Source organism: Balaenoptera acutorostrata, chromosome 10, assembly GCF_949987535.1.
Source record: "Balaenoptera acutorostrata chromosome 10, mBalAcu1.1, whole genome shotgun sequence".
Taxonomy (NCBI): domain Eukaryota; kingdom Metazoa; phylum Chordata; class Mammalia; order Artiodactyla; family Balaenopteridae; genus Balaenoptera; species Balaenoptera acutorostrata.
In genome coordinates this window covers 49,945,648-49,967,529 of record NC_080073.1, presented here as the reverse complement: position 1 = coordinate 49,967,529, position 21,882 = coordinate 49,945,648, and the positions used below count along the sequence as shown (strand labels likewise).

Genomic DNA, 21,882 nt, shown 5'->3' with positions numbered 1-21,882 from the left:
GTCAGCTGCTGTCTTACAAGGTATCACTTCACTTCCTTAGCTCTAGGAATCCATTCATTCTCTTCTCTAGTTAGGATGGGGCCTCTGCGATTCCCTCAGGCAGCGCCCCATGACCCTCCTTTCTAAATAAGCGTCAGCGTCCATTAGGGCCCCCTTTGCCAAGCCCACCCACAGCTGCTAAAGCACACTGCTAGGGTAAGAAGTCTTTCACATCAAATGGGGAAAACACTACTTTCAGATCAGTGCAGACATCCATCAAGCACTTAGCAGTGCCATTAGAAAGACAAATCAGAGAGTGCCAGCTGCCAGAAGACCTCGTGGCAGAGCAGTAACCCTGCAGGACCTCCCAGCCCACTTCTGTCCAGCATTGCAGATCCAGCAACTGAATTTGGTCAGCAACCCTGGAGTTTGTCAGTATCTTAGGACCAAACTCACCAGAGGCTGGAATGTAAGCCAGAGATGCATTTCAGTGCTGCAAGTCTGTCAGCTCTTCTGTCCCTTGAGTCTGAGTTCTGCCTGCCTTCTTCCCCTGACACTTCTCACCAAATCGCAGGGGGCATCCTCATCATTAATTGCACTGGACATATTTGGTCCTTGGCCCCTCCTTGCTGTGGAGGTAGATGCTGGACTTCACTTAGTGATCATGTGGTCTTCAAGAGACCTAGCCTCTCTCTGCTTCAGTCACCTCACCTCTAAAATGAGCATAATAATAACACAAATCCATAGGGTGTTGTGATCTTTAAATGAGATAACAAAGGTAAATGCTATCTATACACTGATGACTCTGAAACTTCATTCCTAGCATTAGGCCTCTTTGCTGCCTCTGGATGCCTGTAGCCTACTGGAAATGGCCATCTGAATGGAGAACAGGCATCTTCAAGTTAACACACCCAAATGGACTCTTGATTCCCTCACTCACCCCCCACCCCCACCTACCAAAACCAGCTCTTCCTCAGTTGCTCCTGCTTAGTTGTAGGAACGCCATTTTCCTAGATGATCAGGCCAAGACTTGTGGCATCAGCCTTGACACCCTTCTTCTCACACCTCTTATCCAATCTGTTGGCAGATCTTATCTGCTGCTCTTCAAAATCACACCCAGCATGGGCCCACATCTTCCCTCTCTGCCTCCACCATCCTGGTCCACCTTTATGGATGCTGTCACCCATTCCTCAGTAGCTGAGGTCTCTTTTTGCCCTGGGGATTTCTTTACTCAAAAATGGTCTTCTTAGGGTTTTATAATGTGAACAGCTGTATTTAGGGATCATCAGTATGAAGCACCATTGCTATTAATGAAGTCATCGTCAGGTCACGAAGTGTCAGAGATGCAGCCTAGAGCCTCACTAATCTACATGTGGCCCATGGCCCAGCGGTCTGGGCAGAACTTGAGAACCCATTAGAAATGCAGAATCTCAGGCTGCCCAGACCTGAAAAATCAGAATTTCCATATAGACCTGTGATTCATATGCTTGTTAACGTTTGAGACGCCAGATTAGAGGCCATTTAGTCTAACCCCTCTCCTCCAATATACACACACAAACAGGGACACACAGACATACACACACAACAAATACTGGATAGATAAGGAAATTGAGACGTGGAGTAATACACTCAAGGACACAAAGTTGATGATTTGCTGTCTCTTTCATGTTAAGGGGCATTTTCACAGTCTTATTCAAAGAAATCTGTTGAAAGAACTTAGCAAGTGATAAACCTCTAAAAAGCTTTGGAGATCTATTAGCTATTCCTTTGATCAGCAGTAGCTTTCTTCATGTGCACTCTTAGAAGCGAGAGGGATTAATTATGCATCAGCTTGCTTCAAAACGTGTTCCTTTGATTTGGATTTAATGCTCTGTCCATGTAGTTTGAGAAACAACATAGAGAAAACACCCTGCTTATATAGTCCAAGTTCCCACTTGTCTTCTCACAGTGTTGGCAAGGAGATCTTCCGGTTCTGCTTTACCTGTTTCATGTATGTTCTAAAATGTACATAGGGCACACAGGTATTATTTCTGCCAGCCAGATGTTATGTCAAAATCCTTGAGAAATATTTCCAAGGCCACCTCAGAAGAAGGTACAATTCATACTCATGTCTTTAGTGCTAAGAGTGCAGTCTCTGCTTTCTCTCTTATATTAGAAAAGCTCTTGGGTAGGTCTGAGTGTTTCTGGTTGTTGTTTTCAACGCTATTCCTGGGTGGATCAGAAATATACATGGGCAAATTTGTTGGTCTTCACCTTTGGCTTAACTGCCAGAAACTCCACTGGAAGCAAGGTCATGAGCAGAGAGAGAAGCATCTATCTAATACATAGCCTCAAAATGAGAAAAACTCAAGGAGAAATTGACAGAACTATTAGGAAATTGGCATTGCGCGTCATAATGAGAGATTTTAACACTCCTCTCAGTCACTGGCAAATCAGATAAACAAAAAGATTCAGTACAGACGTGGAGGATCTGAGGATGCACTTGACAATCCAAATCTAATTGACTTTAAAAGGATGCTCCAAAAGAATATATATCTGAATCACTTGGCTGTACACCTGAAACTAACACAATATTGTAAACCAACTATACTTCAATTAAAAAATAAGATAATAAAAAATTAAATTAAAATTAAAAGGACACTCCATCTAACAAATGGGAAATTCACATTCTTCTTAAGAATGTATGGAACTATTATAAAAATTGGTGAGACTTCCCTGACAGTCCAGTGGTTAAGACTCCGCACTTCCACTGCAGGGGGCGTGGGTTCAATCCCTGGTCAGGGAACTAACATCCTGTATGCCACACAATGCAGCAAAAAAATAAATAAAATTGCTCACCTACTGGACCATAATGCAAGCTTCACACATTTCACAGAATTAATATGATACAGAACACATTTTTCTGACTACAATGCAAACAAGATAGAAATCAATATTCAAAATATAACTAGGAAAACCCATACTTTAGGAAATTAAAAACATATTTTTAAAAAGCTCATATGTCAAAAAAAGTCATAATGAAAATTGAAATATATTTAAAACTGAATAATAATGAAAACACACCTATCACAACTTGTGGGATGCAGCTAAAATTGTGCCTAGAGTATTTAGCGCTAAAATTATTCCACTAAAAAATAAAAGCTGAAAAGTAATAATCTAATCATCATATTCAAGAGGTCAGAAAAAGAAATAGAACAAACCCAAAGAATACAGATGGAAGGCATTAATAAAGACAAGAGAAGAAATTATTAAATGACACAGGTAGGTCAATAAATTCTAAGAACAGTTCTTTAAAAAAATAAAACTTACAATCACTAATAATTTTTTAAGAATAAGAGAGAGAGAGATGAAACAAAAAGTAATTAAAAAGGAGGAATGTAACAGAGGTTGACAAGAAAGAATCTTATGACCAACTTCACACCAATACATTTAAAACTGTTTTTAAATGGACAGATGCCAAGAAACTTATCAATGACCAAAGTCTGACTCAAGAGGAAATAGAAATACATAGAGAACTTGACTTTGCTTCCAATTATGGTGGAAACAATCAATATTTTAAGATTTTGCACAACAAAAATACCAGGCCCAGACAACTTTATCCCAGACAACTTTATAAATAAACTCTACCAAACATTTTTTTTTAATAAATTTATTTATTTTTGGCTGCTTTGGGTCTTCGTTGCTGTGCGCAGGCTTTTTCTAGTTGCGGTGAGCGGGGGCTACTCTTCGTTGCGGTGCACGGGCTTCTCATTGTGGTGGCTTCTCTTGTTGCAGAACACAGGCTCTAGGCACGCGGGCGTCTGTAGTTGTGGCACGTGGGCTCAGTAGTTGTGGCTTACTGGCTCTAGAGTGCAGGCTCAGTAGTTGTGGTGAACAGGCTTAGTTGCTCTGCAGCATGTGGGATCTTCCCAGACCAAGGCTCAAACCCGTGTCCCATGCATTGGCAGGCGGATCCCTAACCACAGCACCACCAGGGAAGTCCCTCCTTAAACGTTGGGTAGAGGGACTTCCTTGCGCCACAACTACTGAGCTGGAGCTCTAGAGCCAGCGAGCCACAACTACTGAAGACCGCGCGCCTAGAGCCCGTGCTCGGCAACAAAGAGAAGCCACCGCGATGAGAAGCCCGCACACAGCGACGAAGAGTAGCCCCCGCTCTCCACAACTAGAGAAAGCCCACACGCAGCAATGAAGAACCAATGCAGCCAAAAATAAACAAACAAACAAATAAATTTATTTAAAGAAAAACATTTAAGGAAGGTAAAATTTTCGGATTACATAAGCTCTTTCAGGACAACAGGAGGTGCACGGGAGCACGGGCAGCAGCATTCTCTAACTTAATTTATGGGACTGGTGTAATATCTCAAAATCAAAGGAAGGCAGCACGGGACAGAAAATCGCTGGCTAGTCCCCCTCGTGAATATGGATGCAGAAATCTGAAACAAAATCATCTTAGTGCACTGAATCCAATAATGCATTTTCGAAAAGCAGTGCATAATTACCAAGTTGAACTTGTTCCGGGGATGCAAATGTGAGTCAGTGTCAAATAAGCTGATAATGTAACTTGTACATGACCAGGTTAAAGAAGAAAAACCAAATCATCATCTCGAGGCAGACATGGGCCTCCCAGGACTGCAAAGTAAAAAAGAAAAGACGGAATATAGAAAAGGAAAAGAGGAAAGCTCTTTGGGGACTAGCAAAAACTAAAGATTCATTTTGCATCTGTAACATAAGAAAATATGCCTGTGTAATGCACATAGATTTTGAATGTGTCCATGGTGAAATCAATGGCCAAATTATTTTTAATGAAATGAATTAAAAGTACCAAACATAAAAGGTGTCTGATACTTTTTTATGGTAAAATAGTTACCTTTCTTTATGCCTTTCCCCTCAAATCAAAGTCTTAGAAATAGCCAGAAGGAATGGGTTTTTTAAAAAATCATTTTTTCTTTGGCAGTGTTCCAGTTCTGTTTGCAACCATATAGCTGAAAACACATTGGGAGTCACTTCAAATAATTTTCAGCATAGTTCACAAAATGATACACATTTTTGTGATGGCTAATAGATAGTCAATGAAAAGCTAAAATAATGTGAAATTACAAAATTATAAAATCAGTCAAACTGAATATTGCATATGTACCTTATGTAGTCCCCCTTTTAGATCAATCAAGAATTTTCTAAGATGCTCTTCCCATGTTTCCATTCAGACATTCAGTATTCTTTAAATGTATCCAGTTTTATACTCATGGAATCCAATTATGCCAAGATTTCAGGTAATCACTTAAAACCAGAGAAAAGTGTTGCTCGTCTCTACTCTTTTTAAACCGGGAAGTTGCGTAGTCAAATATTGAGGCAGACAAGGCCCTTCATTTTCCTACAAAGCCGAGCGCCTCCAGTGACTGCATATTGGCTTCCTAGGGATAATGGAATTGCGCCCACAGGCTCTGGAACTATAAACCATGGGCAACAGATGTTTGCTAAGCATCAGTATATTTACAGGGGCTCTTGTTCTGAAGTGTGTTTTCTACATCACAGTTATTGAGCCCATTTTAAGGACAGTGGAGATTGTCAATGCACTAACTGAAAGAGGGTACAGAGCTTTCCATGGTGCGTTTCTCTTCCTCTGCTGGTATCCTTGATCCTCTGAAGGAGAACCAAAGGGAAGACTAATGTGTTATTTTTGAATGTCAAGTCATCTGAAAGGTAGATTAATTTCAACACTACAACCCTATTGTATAGACTCGGAAACACTTGCTACCTTTTATTTTTATTTAAGAAGATACCTGGTGTTGGTCTCTGAGATAGTTGTGACTGATTGGACTAGCTAAGGCAGAGCCCCCCATACCCATCAGGGACCTCCCACAGCTGTGTGTGTGGACAGTGAAAACTCCTGCCCATTGTAAGAAGCCTTATTCTTCAGAGAAGGCCACAGAGTGGCTGCTTAAATGCAAAAGGCAGAGAATTATGTATTCTAAGAACAAACTAATGAGAAACCACTATTTAATTTTCTTTCTCAACGGCAGCCCCAATGCATTGACAATAAGAGATTGAGGAAGTATTTTGAAGTTTAAAACTAAAGCTTTACTCTGCAAATAGAATGTAGAAATCATTAAGAAACTAGAGTCAAGATATTGAATAGAGATCAAAGAATCTGATATTTGAAAAACTGAATTCAAATACAATTAAATTGGGCCATAGCTCACCTACCATCCCCTTAACAAATGATTTGATACATTTAACAAAGATTAATGACATGGTTTCGGCTCCTGAGAAGAACTCTGCCAAATGAGACCAAGCAATGCAGGAGAATGCGTGCTGGCCTGGAGGCCTGTACGAGGGTGTGGGCGTGCAGAGGGGGTGGTGCAGGATGCTCAAGGGAGACGGGGGGAGCATCACGTGGAAGATGACACGAGAGCTGGGTCACTGAGGATGAGGAAAAGGCGGGGAGAGGTCAAGTCGAAGGTATGGTGCTGGGAAGAAATAAAGCTACATCTTTCAAGCATGTTTCCAAAACATGGTGACTGGATTCGTAAAGCTCCTGCTTTTTCTTGTCTCCTTCAGTGTTTACGTATCCAGAAAATGGCACTGACGATTTCAGAGACCAAGCAAAGAACATAAACCACCAGGTATTTGTGGACGTCTTGGAAAACAGACCAGACAGGGTCTTTAGATCATTCTGTAGGTCACCACCCAAGTGGGTCATGAAATTGATTTAGGGGGGCCCAGACCAGCATTTTTAGAGAATAATGTAGCATAAGGTACATAGCATAGACAGTATTGAGCAAAACAAATACTACAGTGCATCCAGGGTACAAAGGATAAGCATTATACTGTATGCTTTTGTTTCTGTTATGTATGTCACATACAAGTTGATATATGCTCTACAGTGTGTTAATTATATAATTATGTAATATATTATGACTATTTTAAAGTACATAAGTATATATTTATTACATTTTATGTTAATTTACATATGCAATTAGAATAGAATAATATTGCATAAAGTACTTGAGCTTTGGATAGCAGAGTGAATCACAGATAAAAAGAATGTAGTTGTGTACAACTTTTGTTTATGTTTTCTATATATGGCATATATTTATTATATTATGCATTTAAATATAGTATACAATTATATATTACATATGTAGTATATACATATATAATGATACAACATACAATATCTGTTACATATTATATAATTTTAAATTATGTATGTTATAAAGCATAAACATTTATACAGGATTAACATTTATGTAGTTAATAATAATAGCTAATGTTTATACAATACCTGTAAGACTCTTGTATAGTGTACAAATCGGGGACACAATAGAATCGACCTCACAGGGCTGTTGTGTGGTTTGAGTATGCTAATCCATGTACCATAATGCCTGGCACACAGTAAGCTATCAAAAATGATAGCTTTTATCATCATTACTGCAAGGTTTCATAGCCAGTAGATGGAGATACCATAACATAAATTAACTCAGTCTAATGCCAAAATCTGCACTTTTTCCACAACATGAACGAACGAATTTCAGGATGAATATACCCAGATCCCTTTGATATGCTAGATACAAAGTTGTAGGCTAACTGATAAAAAGTCCATCTTAGGAAATGGAAATTGTTTACTACTATTCACATGTCTCCTGTCTATAGAGAGAATATTCTCTTGCCTGCGCCCACCTTTCATGAACAACTATATCAAAGAAAAAAACTGATTTGAAGAAAATTGCAGTATTTCTGACAAAGAGTTCTACATAAATGTTTTCAAATAGTTTGTGGTGAAATCAAACTCAGCCAGGAAATTAAAAATAAATCTATGTTTGGAACAAAGTATTTAATAACAGTTAGGTATTTTAACACTTAAGATCCATACACTGGAATTACATTTAACTTCTCCATTTCCTATTTTCTTTCTTCTCTCCATTTCTTCCTCCTTCCTTCTCTCACTTTTCTTTTATTTTCTCTTTCAGGGACCTCTTTCCAAAGACCAATTACAGATGAACACCTATGTTGCCTTGTACAAATTTTTACCACAAGAGAATGAAGATCTGGAAATGAGGTAAAAATATTCTTAAAGGAAAAAAAGAATGAAAGAAAAATTTTAAGTCAGTATCGTTCCATGTGAAAAAATATAATTCAATCTGCACTACCTCCAAATGTCTTAGAGCAACGATTGTCAAATGTTAGTGTGCAGGGCTGGTTAACACGGATCGCTGGACCTTGTCCTGGGGGTTTGTGACTCAGCATGTCTGGGGTGGGGCTTGAGAATCTGCATTTCTGGCTGGTCTGCAAGTGGTGCTGATGCTGCTGGTCCAGGGACCACTCTTTAAGAAGCGCGGTTAGGGCTTCCCTGGTGGCGCAGTGGTTAAGAATCCGCCTGCCAAGGCAGGGGACACGGGTTCGAGCCCTGGTCCGGGAAGATCCCACATGCCGCGGAGCAACTAAGCCCATGCGCCACACCTACAGAGCCTGTGCTCTAGAGCCCATGCGCCACAACTACTGAGCCTGTGTGCCTAGAACCCGTGCTCCACAACAAGAGAAGCCCCCGCTCGCTGCAACTAGAGAAAGCCTGCGCACAGCAACAAAGACCCAACGCAGCCAAAAATAAATAAATTAAATAAATAAATAAATAAATAAAGCAGTTAGCACATCATCACCAGAGCTGCTGCTGGGAGTTTTCATGAAGGTTGAGCATCAGATGCACTTGGCATCCTGTGGGGTCTAATAGGGAACCAAAAATGTACTTACTACCCAAATTAACACTGATTGACCAATCAAATTAAAACTCTTTGTTCACCCTGCTGGAGACTGGCAGCTCCCCCTGGCTCCTACCCGGAGCTACTTCTGTTTCAGGAACCATCCCACTTCATGGTAACTGAAACGGGAGGACAAGTGAGCCTCGGGGCCCTCGTGAGGTCTGACCCCTTCTCTGGACCACAGTCTGTTCGCGTTTCAGGGGTACTGTGACTGGAGTCAGTCCTGTGTTCACACTCTCCTTGCTGTGTGACCTTAAGCAGTGTCTGAACATCTCATTACTCTGGTTTCCTTACTTATAAATGAATAATAATGACCTTTTCCCCTTAAGGCACTTGTGAGGGTGAAATGAATAAGGTTCCTAAAACATACAGCACTGTCATGGTAAACACTCAGGAACTGGTAGTCAGTAAGGTGTTTGCCATGTCGTGTTCACTGGCTTGTCTCAAAGAAAAGAACTCACTCCTTCCCTCCATTTATGACCCAAAACACAAGTAATCTCAGGAGAAGGCTTTGGTGTTTTCTAGTCCTAGAGCGGGATACAAGGGGCTGCTTTTGTAGCCAAATGGGCCCTTAGAGATGGGTTCTTTCCTCTTCTGAAGAGCATGGAGAGAGAAATTAGCACAGAAGACCATTTAAATGTCAGAGTATTAGGGAAATAGCCTCCATTTTTATGGCAGACTCCACTTGTCCGAATGCCGTGTAGGTCAAGTTATCAGTCACCAGTCATCCCTGAAGATGGCTCTGGAACGCCTTGTCTCCACCCTGGAGCTCTTTGAACGTTTCCGCATCTCAGGTTTGTGCCATTTCCCCGGCATGGTCCCTCTGGCTTTTGCCTGAATATGGTTCCTCCTCAGTGAAATCAGCCTTCTCTTCCACTTTCCCCAAAGCCCCTTAAAAGGAGAGAGCTACCAAAAACCTCCATTTAGACCCTGTTTCCCGGGTCCCATATGCCACCAGGGTCAATGTTGGCAGCTCAGCTGCCCCTCCTGGTGCAACACCCAGAGGGACTCCGTTGCAGATGTGGGTGTCCTGCAGGAGTCTGGGAACTCCCCCGCTCACACGCAAGGTCAGTTTTCACTATTCGTCTGTGGTCTGCTTCCAGTTGATTCTTGGACCTTTCCAGGGCAGAGTTCAGGCCTGGTTCCTAGCTCCTTAGATTCCTTCAGACAATTAGGTTATTGTACATCTGAATGTTCTCCATCCTTGAGGAGGAATCACCGTGCTGAACTCACTGGCTGGAGTTGTAAACATTACCTAAACAGCCTGGCTTAGGTGCAGCAGGATGAGATGGCATTTGTCAGGTGAAGCCCTATTCCATCAAAGATACAGCAAACTCTGCTAGTCAGAGCCTGCCTAGAATTCATCGCCGAGGTGGTGCCTTGCCCTCAACTGACAGTCCACATTAACTATCTGCTGACTTAAATTTACTTTGCAATAAATAGTATACTGGGTCCTTCTTGAGATTATCATTTGGGTGTCTAGAATTTAAAATTTAACAACTCCCCTTTATGCAGATCCCACAATTTTGTATTAGAAGATTGTTCTGAAGTCATCAGATGGAAAAAATAACTCCAGAGAAATCCAGACAATTATTAGGGTACTGAGGAGTAAAGTCTAGCTGCCTGGCAGTGGTCGTAAGTTCTTAGGCTTAAGTTAGTCAGTTACAGGCCTTTAAAAGTCAAGTTGTCTGGTCACGAATCAAACGTTACAGTCTGCTTCGAGGCAAACCAGGACTGTTCATTCCCAGAAGTGAAATGTCTGCGTTACATAGACTGCAAGATTGGAGTGATAAATCATACTCATTTTTTTTGCAAAGAGATTGTAGGTTCCCATTTTAAAAGCCAAGCTCTTGATTTAGAATGTGTAAGGCAATGCTTCGGGGATTTAGTATCATTCCTTGAATGAACTGGGGCTTTGTGAATTATCTTTTTCTCCTTAAACCATGCGGTAGAAAAAATCCTTTTAACAAAATACCATTCTCATCTCTATTTTCTGACAATAGGGCATCTTACCTAACTTTCTGAACCTCTGTTTTCTCATCTTGAAAATAGTGATAATAAGCCCTGCCCTTGTAGGATGGCTGTGATTAAATAAGATAACATAGTAGGAGCTTAATAATATTGGTTCCAATCAGTTCTGTTCGTACTCCAGAGGTAGATGCTTCCTTTTCAGACTTAACAAGTGAGAGAGAAAGAATGACATACGACATGGATTCACCGAATGTTTAGGAATAAAGAGTGTGGGCATCACTTGACCTGGATTTAAGCCCTAGCCAAGCCACTCACTTAGCTGTGTGACCCCCAGGAAGCCTGAGAAAGTTCCACAAGCCATCTGAGCCTCTGCTTCTACACTTGTGAAAGGAGATAATCATTGTGCCTGCCTTAGATCTGCTCATGACACTCAAATCTTTGTTTAAAACTCTCTAATGTCCTCCCACTTTCTTGGGTCAAGACCAGAATATTTACAGGGACCTCCGGGACCCGCACAGTGTCATCCCTGGTGACTTCTCTGCTTTGTCTTGCACCATTGTTCCCCTCACCTCTCTGCTCCATCTTTTGTTCCCCAAAAGGACCACACTACCACCTGCCAAGGAATTTTTCTTCCTGCGGTCTGCTCCTCCTCTCCCCTCACCCTCCTACCCACGCACCACCACCACCATCTCACACACACACATACACACACCTTCCAGCTGACTATTATGCACCCACTAGATCTCAGCTCATATTTCTCTTCCTTGGTGCAGCCTTTCTTGATACGCACAACCTGGGTGAGATCCTCTGTTACATACTTTCGTGACACCATATTTCTTTTCTTCAAAGTACTTATCTCACCTTGTATTTATATATTTCTTGAATTACTTGGTTAACTTCTGTCTCCCTTGTAAAGCCCATGAGAACGAGTCTGTATTTACGAACCCTTATGTCCCTGGAGTGTAGTACAGTTCTTGAGATATAGTAGATGCTTAATAAATATTTCATGAATGAATGAATGAGTATTGTGGAGATTAAATGAATGAACTAATGTCATGCCTGGCATATACAATTAGTGGGCAAAGAAAGTCCATGATAACATAATGGAAACTATAAAAGAGGAAGCAAACCCAACTCAGAGGATTTAATCAGGACCTGTTTCCTGGAGGAGATGGGCTTTGAGCCCAGGATGAATATGATTTGTCCAGAAGAAACTGTAGAAAAAGAGACCAAAAGTAGCCCATAGTCGTATTCACAAAGAACAAGAGTTGAAGACAATTTGGCAGAAGCCCTGCTAAACCAAACGCAGTTTGGGCATGGAGGAGTGAGCCTTAGAGAGGAGGAGCCCAGAGTACTACCTCCTTATTCTTAGGGCAATGGTACTCCTCTTAGAATTTCTGTGGTCCCATCGCTGGTCTCCAAATGCTGTCTAAAGGCAGAGGCTTCACACAGTCAGCTTTGCTATAGTTTCAGGGCAAACTTCCTTCATAAATTCATCTGCTATTACCTCCCCAAATCTCTGGAGCTTACAGATCATGATAATCTTCCCACCATCATGGGCAGAGAGCGGGAGAGAACAAGGGCACAGGGCAGAAAGGAGCAGTGTCTAAGAGTCACACCTGGGTCTGCCTTCCAGCTCTGACACATGCTAGCTACATCAGTTTGAGCAAACTGTTTAATCTCTTGCAGCCTCCGTTTTCTCCTTCCTATCTCGTTCCTATTTAACGAGATAATGTTAAAAAAAAAAAATGTGAGATTTCATGCCCAGTACAAAGTGAGGTGCACAGTATATATGTATTTTTTTCTGGCTGCGTTGGGTCTTCGTTGCTGCGCACGGGCTTTCTCTAGTTGCAGCGAGCGGGGGCTACTCTTCATTGCGGTGCACGGGCTTCTCATTGTGGTGGCTTCTCTTGTTGCAGAGCACGGGCTCTAGGCGCGTGGGCTTCAGTAGTTGTGGCTCGCGGGCTTTCAGTAGTTGTGGCTCACAGGCTTTAGAGCACAGGCTCAGTAGTTGTGGTGCACGGACTTAGTTGCTCCGTGGCATGGGGGATCCTCCCCGACCAGGGCTCGAACCCGTGTCCCCTGCATTGGCAGGCGGCTTCTTAACCACTGCGCCACCAGGGAAGCCCACACAATATATTTTAGATACCTTCTCTTCATAATTTGCATCTTTTCACAATGTGTTTTATTTCCTGATCTTCTGATCAATTACCCTAAAGATATATAGTAGAGAAAACACAGTTTAAGTCTCTGTCTCGCCTTTGAGCACATCCAAGGAGACTTTATCTAATTGGTCTGGTGATAAGGATGCTGTGACGCTCTGCCCCTCATCTTCTGAGTAGGTTTTGTGGTTGCTGACATGACATGCTCTAGGTATGGAATTTCACCACTGATACACAAGTTGTGATGCCATCATGCAGGGCTCTCCAGACCGTTGTTGATGATTTGAGGTCTCAACGTTAAAGAGGCACCCGGGTTCCTCTGTCTGAGTGTAATGAGCATGTGTAGTAGATAACTTTCTGTCATTAAGGGTCTTAGACAATTTCCACCAAGAACCCTTACTATCAAGTTTTTGCAGAGTCCTGAAAATTACACTTTATGGAATACCAGCTTAATTCATGAGCAAAGCTTTTTAAAATGCTAGTTGAAATACGAACTGGAGAACCCCATTATAATCAGGACTGGCTTCATTATCATCCTACACTGCCTCGTGAATTCACAAAGGTCATGTGTCAATCATTCTGGCCAAGTGCGTGAGTATGTGTGTGACACATCACATATGCACATACACTCCCACACACTCACAGTCAGATACACACAAACTCACACACAGTCACACACTCACACACATACCTATGCACACTCAAATACACATGCATTTTTACACACACATATTAGCAAAAGCTTGATAACCCATGCTTAGCCTTTTGATGAAAGTAAATCCTGCCCTCCACATTTACACTGTAACCAGCCTCATTACCCTCACTGCTTCTGGGTTCAGAAGTCTGCAAAACATTCATGGAGATATCACTTATTCACACCAGTGCATCTTTTTAAAATCAATAAGAATAACTCTAGTGGCTTTGCCAAGTTGACATACCATTTAAATAATCAGCAGATGTAAAAAACTTTGAGTAAGCACAAACCCCTAAAACATGGTGGCGACTCTGAAATAAAAGATCAAGAATAAATAAAAGATTCTAAGGTACAAATACATATTTTAGTGACCATACCTATTCCGAAGAATCCATTTTGGTTTTCCACATCTAAATCATTTTCATTTTTATTATTTCTCCCCAGATGGATTTATGTGATAATGGCCATGTTTCATAAGGGGGAAAAAAAGAGAGGAAAAGAATTCTTATGGGCCAAGAGAGGGAATGAGGAGACTGCTGTTCGAATATTATTAAAATTATTATAAATATTATTTATAATATTTATAATAATAAAATATTATTTAAAATTATTAAATTTTAAGGGAGATACAAATTAATTGCCACTCCATGTGTGTGTCAGAACACCTAAATTTGGGGGCCTTAAAAGAAAAACATATCTTCTTTTGTAACTCCAAATTAGATTCCTGATTTATAGTCTTGAATTGCCAGATTCTTTCTTGGAAGCAGTGAGTCCTGGATTTTTCCATGGGTGAGTCTGAACAAAGCCAAGCAACCCGTTGTCTCATTAGCTAATATTCACAAGAACCTCTGGAGATGGGATGGCCTGAATTCATCTCTTCCTGATTTATTGAAAGCACCACTTGAAATCAGGTTAAAAGGGATTTTAACCCTTGTATGGCTGTTTCCAGGATTTGTTTCATCTACCCACCACTCATCACGTGGTGAATGAGCATGTACTCTCTGCAGGGTGAGCAGTTCTCAGGCCCTGTTCTCAAAGAGCTCCAGTGGCCATAAGGCTGAGAGCCCTAGACAAGAAAGTACCTCCAATGTGAGGTCTTGTGGGCGGGGATGTAGTCCAGGATGCTGCTACTGCACCTCAAGAAGGCATTGAACCATCACCTAGGAAGAATCAATGCTTCCGACCACCATCATCCCACTGCAGAATAGGATTGTGACCTAAAACTTAAGAGGAAGAGAGGAAGGAAACTAATATTTAGGGAGCATCTACTATGTATCAAGTTCTTTACAATACATCATTTCATTTAATCTTCAAAAAAAAAAAAAAAAAGAAGGCATTGAAGCAGCCTTGGGAAGCCAGGGAAGGCTTTTCAAGGAGGTGGCATCACAGCCTAGCCAAGGCTTCCAGATAGAGGGGACATGGGTGCCTGTGCGGCTTGGATAGTGAGCAGTCATTCTATTCTCTCTTTCCAGGGAGGAAAGGATAACCGAAGAATAGGTTGAACTATAGAACAAGAGAATTATTTTAAGAGGTGCCAAATGTGAGCCAACTGCAAACCCCATTACAAAAGAAGTGGTGGAAATTCATCGCAGAAGCATATTTAGATTCTTACCTTCCTCCCAGTCTAGCGAATGGACTAGGTGTCCAAGTGTAGCAAATGGACACCTAGCTGTTTAGTTCACATTCCAATGAGACAGTTTATGGTCCTTTACCCTTTTGAGGGGAGGGAGGGAGAACCAAGTCCAAGAACTCACAAGTGGAAAGTGGAGGCTCGGAGCAGTTACCCAGGGAGGCTGACCCTCAGTGCACTTGTCTTTCTCCCACCCGAAACTTTCCATCCTACATTGACTGTGGTAGGTTTTCTCTCTGATAAGGTTGACAATTTATATTAATCAGCAGATTCAGATAATGCATTACTTTCTCCCATTTTGGCCACTCACATCACTCCTTATAAATCTATTTGGATTATTAAGTCTGGTTCAAAAGAACAGGAAGCTTGTGATCTATACAGTGGGTTCATGAAAAGTCACTCCTGGTCAAGGACAATTTTTAAAAATTAAGATAAAATCACAACTGTTATACAATTATAAAATGAGCACATGTCAGAAATTTAATTTGAATCATTAATGAATGAGAGAACCAGTACAAAGGAGAATTCACACAGCACCCATATATAGGCAATTAGGAGTGCTGATGTGAATTTACAAATAGATGCAAAACTGGTCGATATTCACAGGGTAGTAATTGACTACATTCTGCCAGACACAATTCACTTGCATTTCTATAGATAAGGATCATTTGCATTATTGCAGAGATGTGCAATAGCTCAAAGACATTGAAAGGGGGAGGTTACCCAGAAGGGCATACCACACAGATGGTATGGTGTCATAGGACACCAGATGAGTCATCGGTTTTGCCCGTTTCAAAGTCTTCCAAATTGTCCCTGACAGCCCCTTGCATTCTTTTAACAAATCTGTGGGGTTATTCAAGCAAGTAGTATCTTACAGAGAAAATTATGGTTAGGATGGTTAAACCACGTGTTCCAATCCTTAAGAATCTCCTGGAGAATGTTATTAAAATAGAGACTCCTGGGCTGCACCCAGATCTAGAGAGTCATATCCCACTTGGAAATCTGTATGGTTAAGTATTTCTCTGGATTCTGATTACCTGCCAGATTTGAGAGCAACTGTGACCTATCTGACTTCTCCAAAGATGCGTAGTGTGCCAGTGGCCAACCCAAAATGCAGGTTTCCTGACCCTCAGCCAATGCTCAGTACACTGGTCTGCATTGGGGCTTTTTATTTGGTAATGTGCTTCACTCTGTAAGGTTTTATAAACCCTCCATAAGATAAGAAAAGGAGAGCCCTTGAGACAGGGTAGGACAAAATGAGACTCTTTTGGTGTCTCGTTTCCATTCTCTAAGTACATTACTGCTTGGCAAATGCATCAACTTAATTAAAACTAAACGTAATTCTTATGTACCAATTTGATTTAAAAATAATCTTCACAGTCACCAGGACATCAAAATGCAATTAAGGCTATTTGAAGAAAGTCTCTGATGCATATTATGCTCTGATGCTGCACTATGTCAAGAAACCCAGATCTTCCTGAATGTCACTAATGTGTTTAGGAGCCTCCCTCTCACTCAGATGCCTTTTTCAATTAGGTTCTGGAGAGCATGATCCATGACAGTTCAGGAACATTTACCAAATCCCATCCAAATGGCCCTTTAGCTGAATGCTTTTTCTCTGAGCTGGTCTCTGGAATTGAGAAGATGCAGGCAGTCTTATGGATGCCAGGCTTAAGACAAAATCAAACTACAGAGTTCAGGAGTTCCTTGTTATCGATCCATGTGCTCAGACTGTAAAAGGCTCTGGACCAGGATTATAGAAATTGAGAAATGGGTCTAGCGAAAAATTAAGCAGTAGATCTAAAATTAATGGAGCAGTTTGGCTGGCTCCTTTTTTATTCCCCTTGTCTTGGTTTCTCCAGGAGATCTGTTTGGGCCCAGTGACCATGGTTGATGTAAGCTTGACTTGGGGGTTCTTCTTGCCTAATGAATGGGAAAGTGTTAAGAAATTTTAAAAATCCCCAAATAGTTGCAGGGTAAAATGGGCAATTCCAAGGAGTTTTCACAAAGTTTGGGTGGTACAAGAGGCAGCCGGATCTAGTAGAGTTAGTGGTGGAATCAAACCCTGCCTATAAGTGGTAAAGTCTCTCTTGACCTTCTTACTTGTGTGAAAATGCTACTGGTCACGCCCACTTCATTCAGTGAGCATTGCCGTCCCCTTCAGGCTGCGTGGGAGCCCCTCAACCCTTCCATCATCTCCCCTGCAATCAGCCACCTGCGTGGTAGAATCCTCACTCCACCCCGGGCCCTGCCACACCTTTGTGGTCACTACCTGGAGTCAAGGGGCAAAAGATATGAGGGGTGGGGGCATGAAGAGAGGGAAACACTTTTCCGAAACTGTGAATCACATCAAACTTCAGGTCGGAAGCCACTTAAGAGGTCAAAGGCTATCACATTACGGAACTGTCCCTGCCAGAACCTCATTTAAAAGTACTGATTACTAAATCTCATTTCCCAGTGAAAAATTGCATTTTTAGGAGGAAATTAGAATTTTTAAGCCTTTATTGTATATCAGCCACAGTGCTGAAGACTTCCGCATACGCGTTCTCATTTAATTCACATAGCAATTTTGCCAAGTAAATATAGTTCACTGTATAGAGATGGATATACAGATATAGATATAATGCATAGTTTGTAATTATGTAAATATAATTGAGGTAGCTGAGTCTCAAAGAAGCATGTATGTTTGCGATTTTTGTTTGGGGTCAATTCCACACATGTTTGTGCCCCTCGAGCATATTTCTTCTCAGTTAGCAATGGCACTATAAGTTACCAGTTTACATGTCTTTCCCCTTTGAGATCACCAACATCTTGATGGCAATAACTATGTCTTAACAACCATAATAGCCACCATCTCTTGTGGGCTTATCTAAACGTGCTTCACAAGTATTAACTCATTTAATCCTCAAAAAAATTGAGGTAGGTACAATTATTATCTTCACCTTACAGATAAGAAAACTGATGCATAGAATAATCCTTTCATCTTTGTACCCTGAGTGCACACCCAACACCTAACGTGTCATAAGCATTCAAAAAATACTTGAATGCCATATAATTTCCTTCGGCTCAATAGACAAAGATGGAGGGATAAAGAAAGACAAATTTCCTTTGTTGTCCAAAATATTCAGTACATCCAAAACATTATGAAAGCAAAGAAGGCCCAGAGCATCCTGCCTTGTCCATGCGCTTCCCATAGGAGGGCCGAGCTGAGGTCTCAGGTTGTCTCAGACAGTGGAGAAGGTATTTCTCGGAAGCAGTGACCTCATCGGAAGGGTGTCAGTTATCTCCACCCCTAGGAATCTGTGCTCTATGTGGGGACTGGAGAGAGGCTGGATGGGGGGCCTCAGGACAGCTCACAATCCACCCTCCAGGAGCTCCCACCCATGAAAGGCTCAACCATCTTCATAACACCTTGCAGAAGAGTTCTCTGTAGATAGCCAGGCTCGCTTGCATCATTCATACGCTGCATGTACACTGTGCCCTCTGCGTCCCTGAAACCAGTTTACTTGGTTGAGGGCGAGATGGGTTCTGTGTCCAAGTGGAAAATCGAGAAATGAGGGAGGCAGAGGACTGCTGGAAGTGACCCCAGATAGCAACCATCAGGCTCACATGCACATACACGTAAACACACACACACACACACAAGCTCTGTCCTCCTCACCATGAAGCCACGATTCTGTAGTTAGCTTTGTTATTTTATTCCTACTCCTATTGATAGCCCACAGTTCCCTCATCATTTCAGGATGTTCCATGAATCATGACATAACCAACCTGAAAATTTTCCTCTAGGTTTAAGACCAATTTTACTGAACAAACAAAAAGAAAAGGGCAGCTGCGGTGTTCTGATCTATCTGCTCCAAGTAGGAGGCTCATGCTTGTATTGTTTCTGAAGAGCATTGTACTTTTTATCAATGTATAAAATTCTGGGTTACAGTACAGCAGAATTTTTACCTGAACTTAGGATGCTCTGATTGATTGAATTAAGCAAAAGTAAGCTTTTTTTTTCACTATTTGGGAGCCTGACGAGTTCATCTCCAAGATTTGGAAATAGAGAGTTAAATTATAAAATCTATATATAATGGATCAGGAACATAAAGTCACCTGGAAGAAAGAAAATAGCTGTTAGACCAGAGCAGGACTTTCTACTAACATGCCTGGAGTGTGATAATGTGAAATAAGAAAGAACTGTTTCATGGAAAGGGGCCTGGTCAGCCACAGAGGCATGAAAAACAGCTAGAGACAGAGAGTCATGCGCTGGCAGTGTCCATCCTAGGACCAACCAAGGGAAGGAGAATTTTAAGCATTAGCCCTCCATTCCTCCAGGATCAATGGCAAGGCTCTTCCTAGGTACAGCAGGTAGGCAGAGTGTTGACTTAGTTCTTTGATGGCAGGACATGGCACTCTGACACCACAGGTAGGAGAAAAGAACTAAGTTGAGAACAGGTTAGAAGAGAACTCACAGTTGAGAGTGAAGGGCTGCCACACAGGGCCACACTGGCCGACCAGGGAGTCAGGGTAACAGCAGCTGGAGCTGTAGGGGCAGCTTACATATGGTCAGCAGCTGGGATTAGTGGGGTTTCCCAGGCTTCCTGTGGGTTAGCTAATTTGAATAATTTCACAGGCTCCAGGGTGCAGAGGCTGTCCCTAGCTGTCTGGTACCTGGCCCCAGGGCGTTTAGGGATGGGGCTGGTACATAGTGCCCCGGAGCATCTGAGCCTCATAAGGGAAGTGGTGTGGGTGTTGATTTAATCAGATGTTTAAGGGGGAACTGACCAATCTCTTGCCAGAGTTTCAAAACTGGTCAAGACATATTTTAAAAAATAAATTTAAAATCTTATATTACACAGAGTGATTTTTACCTTGCATGCCTACTCAGATCAACTGCCTGGAGCCCAGTGTGGGAAAGGATCTAAAGCAGCCTCAGTGGGGAAGAATGCTGGGAAAAGAAGAAAAGAATGCCAGGCAGAGGCAAGAGGGCAGTAGAAATCCCACAAGCCACATGTGTGCTTGCCCAGATGTTAGAGAGTTGTTGTCTTGGATTCAAGTGCCGCCCTAGAGCAAGATCCTCCCCAAAGTGAAAAAGAGACATTAGCTGTCTCTGCTTGATGATTAGAGTATTTAAATCATATCATTAGGGGTCCACTCTTATTCTTTGTGACTGCATCCTGTTTATTTCCTTCATATATATTTATTATATATACACATTCTATATTTATTAAAAGTTTAATTATGCATTTGCTTGTTATCTATCATTCTCACTAGAATATTAGCTCCAGTGAGGACTTCACTCACCAAAGTATACCCAGTGCCTAGTAAAATCACTCTTTCAGAGTCAGTGTTCTGTAATATTTGTTGAATGAGTGGGTAAACAAAACAACAAAGGATAAAGGGATGAATGTAATTCTCCTCACTCACCAAGGAATTTTAGATGCTGGCAGTGCTCTTTTATAGGAAAAGACAGAAACCCCATCACGCTGTCAGGATGTCAGGATGTCTGGTCTTTCTCATAAAATTATAGCTTGTATTCCAATGAGTGCCTTATTCTAATGTGTGGTTTAGTTAACATAGGTCATGGGCTCAGGGACTGTCCACATCTGGGCATGGTGAAGACTGACTCTCTAGACCATAAAAATAGAAGCTGGATTCAGGCAGCACTGTTTTACACCCTTAGAAAAGTCGCCTCTTCCAACCTTGATTCCCTACTTAACAATTTCTACCGAACCATCAGCAAAGTCACTGTAGTTGCTAACACATGGTTTCTTAGGTTACTAGGCTAAATAAAAACTGCTGGGGCTAGAAGGACTTTTCTACATTGACTTTTATCCTTGCTGCTTAATTAAATCCCTCACCTGAGAAAAGAGTGATTTTCAGCCTTCTCACTTTGTGTGGCATCAGCATGATACTGTGACTGTTGAAATACCAAAATGCCAGTTGTGTTTAATGCTTCAGGTGCAACAAGCCTGTTGTATTTGGAATCCCCTAAGAAGATAGATATTAACTGAAAATTGAAAATGACAGCAGAGGAGATTGAACCAGAATAGCAAAAGGAGCACACAAATCTACTTCCCTTCTTGCTCCAATCCCTTAAAATGTCAGAAAATATATTTTTTAAAGAATACATCCATCATAGTACTAGAAAATAAGAAATAACACTATCAGAGACCAAAAAATCTTAGGAGTTTCCTGGGAGACTACAGCAAATAGAGAACAAGGCAGATGACCAGAGACCAAAGGATGCTCAGGAAAAAAAAACAACTTTAAATGTAAGAGCACAGAAGAGACACTGAATTCACAACAAGTTCATTAAAGAGCATGATGATGTCTTGGTGACTGAATTGTATTAATGGCCCCAGTTCTTCACCAACCCTGTATCCATACCCTTTGCCATGAGACTTTACAGTTCCTCTCACTGCAGAGTTGCTTTGCCCAATAAAATGAGGCAGAAATGAAAATGTGTCAGTTCTGAGCCTAGGCCATAGAGGTCTTATGTGTTTTTCACGTTTCCATTTGCTGCCCTGGCAATGCTATGAAAGTCCAAACTGACCTTCTGGGGTATGAGAAACATGGAATAAGGCAAAATCAACCCAGTCATCCCAGCCAGCAGCCAACACCCAAGAATGTGAGTGAGTCTTTGAGGTTTGGGGGCTGTTTGTTACACAGCATTATCATTGCAATATATAACTGATAGAG

General features: G+C 41.6%; 1 protein-coding gene across 3 annotated transcripts in view; it reads left to right on the top strand.

The window, feature by feature from the left end:
* The window catches only part of STAC (SH3 and cysteine rich domain), a 101,105-nt gene that overhangs the window by 67,959 nt on the left and 11,264 nt on the right, over nucleotides 1-21,882 (top strand). For all 3 annotated transcript variants that reach the window (XM_057555011.1, XM_057555012.1, XM_007191492.2), the window contains exons 7-8: nucleotides 6,538-6,602; nucleotides 7,950-8,038. In XM_057555011.1, the coding sequence (XP_057410994.1) occupies nucleotides 6,538-6,602; nucleotides 7,950-8,038 (154 nt within the window). The remainder of the gene's footprint in view (nucleotides 1-6,537; nucleotides 6,603-7,949; nucleotides 8,039-21,882) is intronic.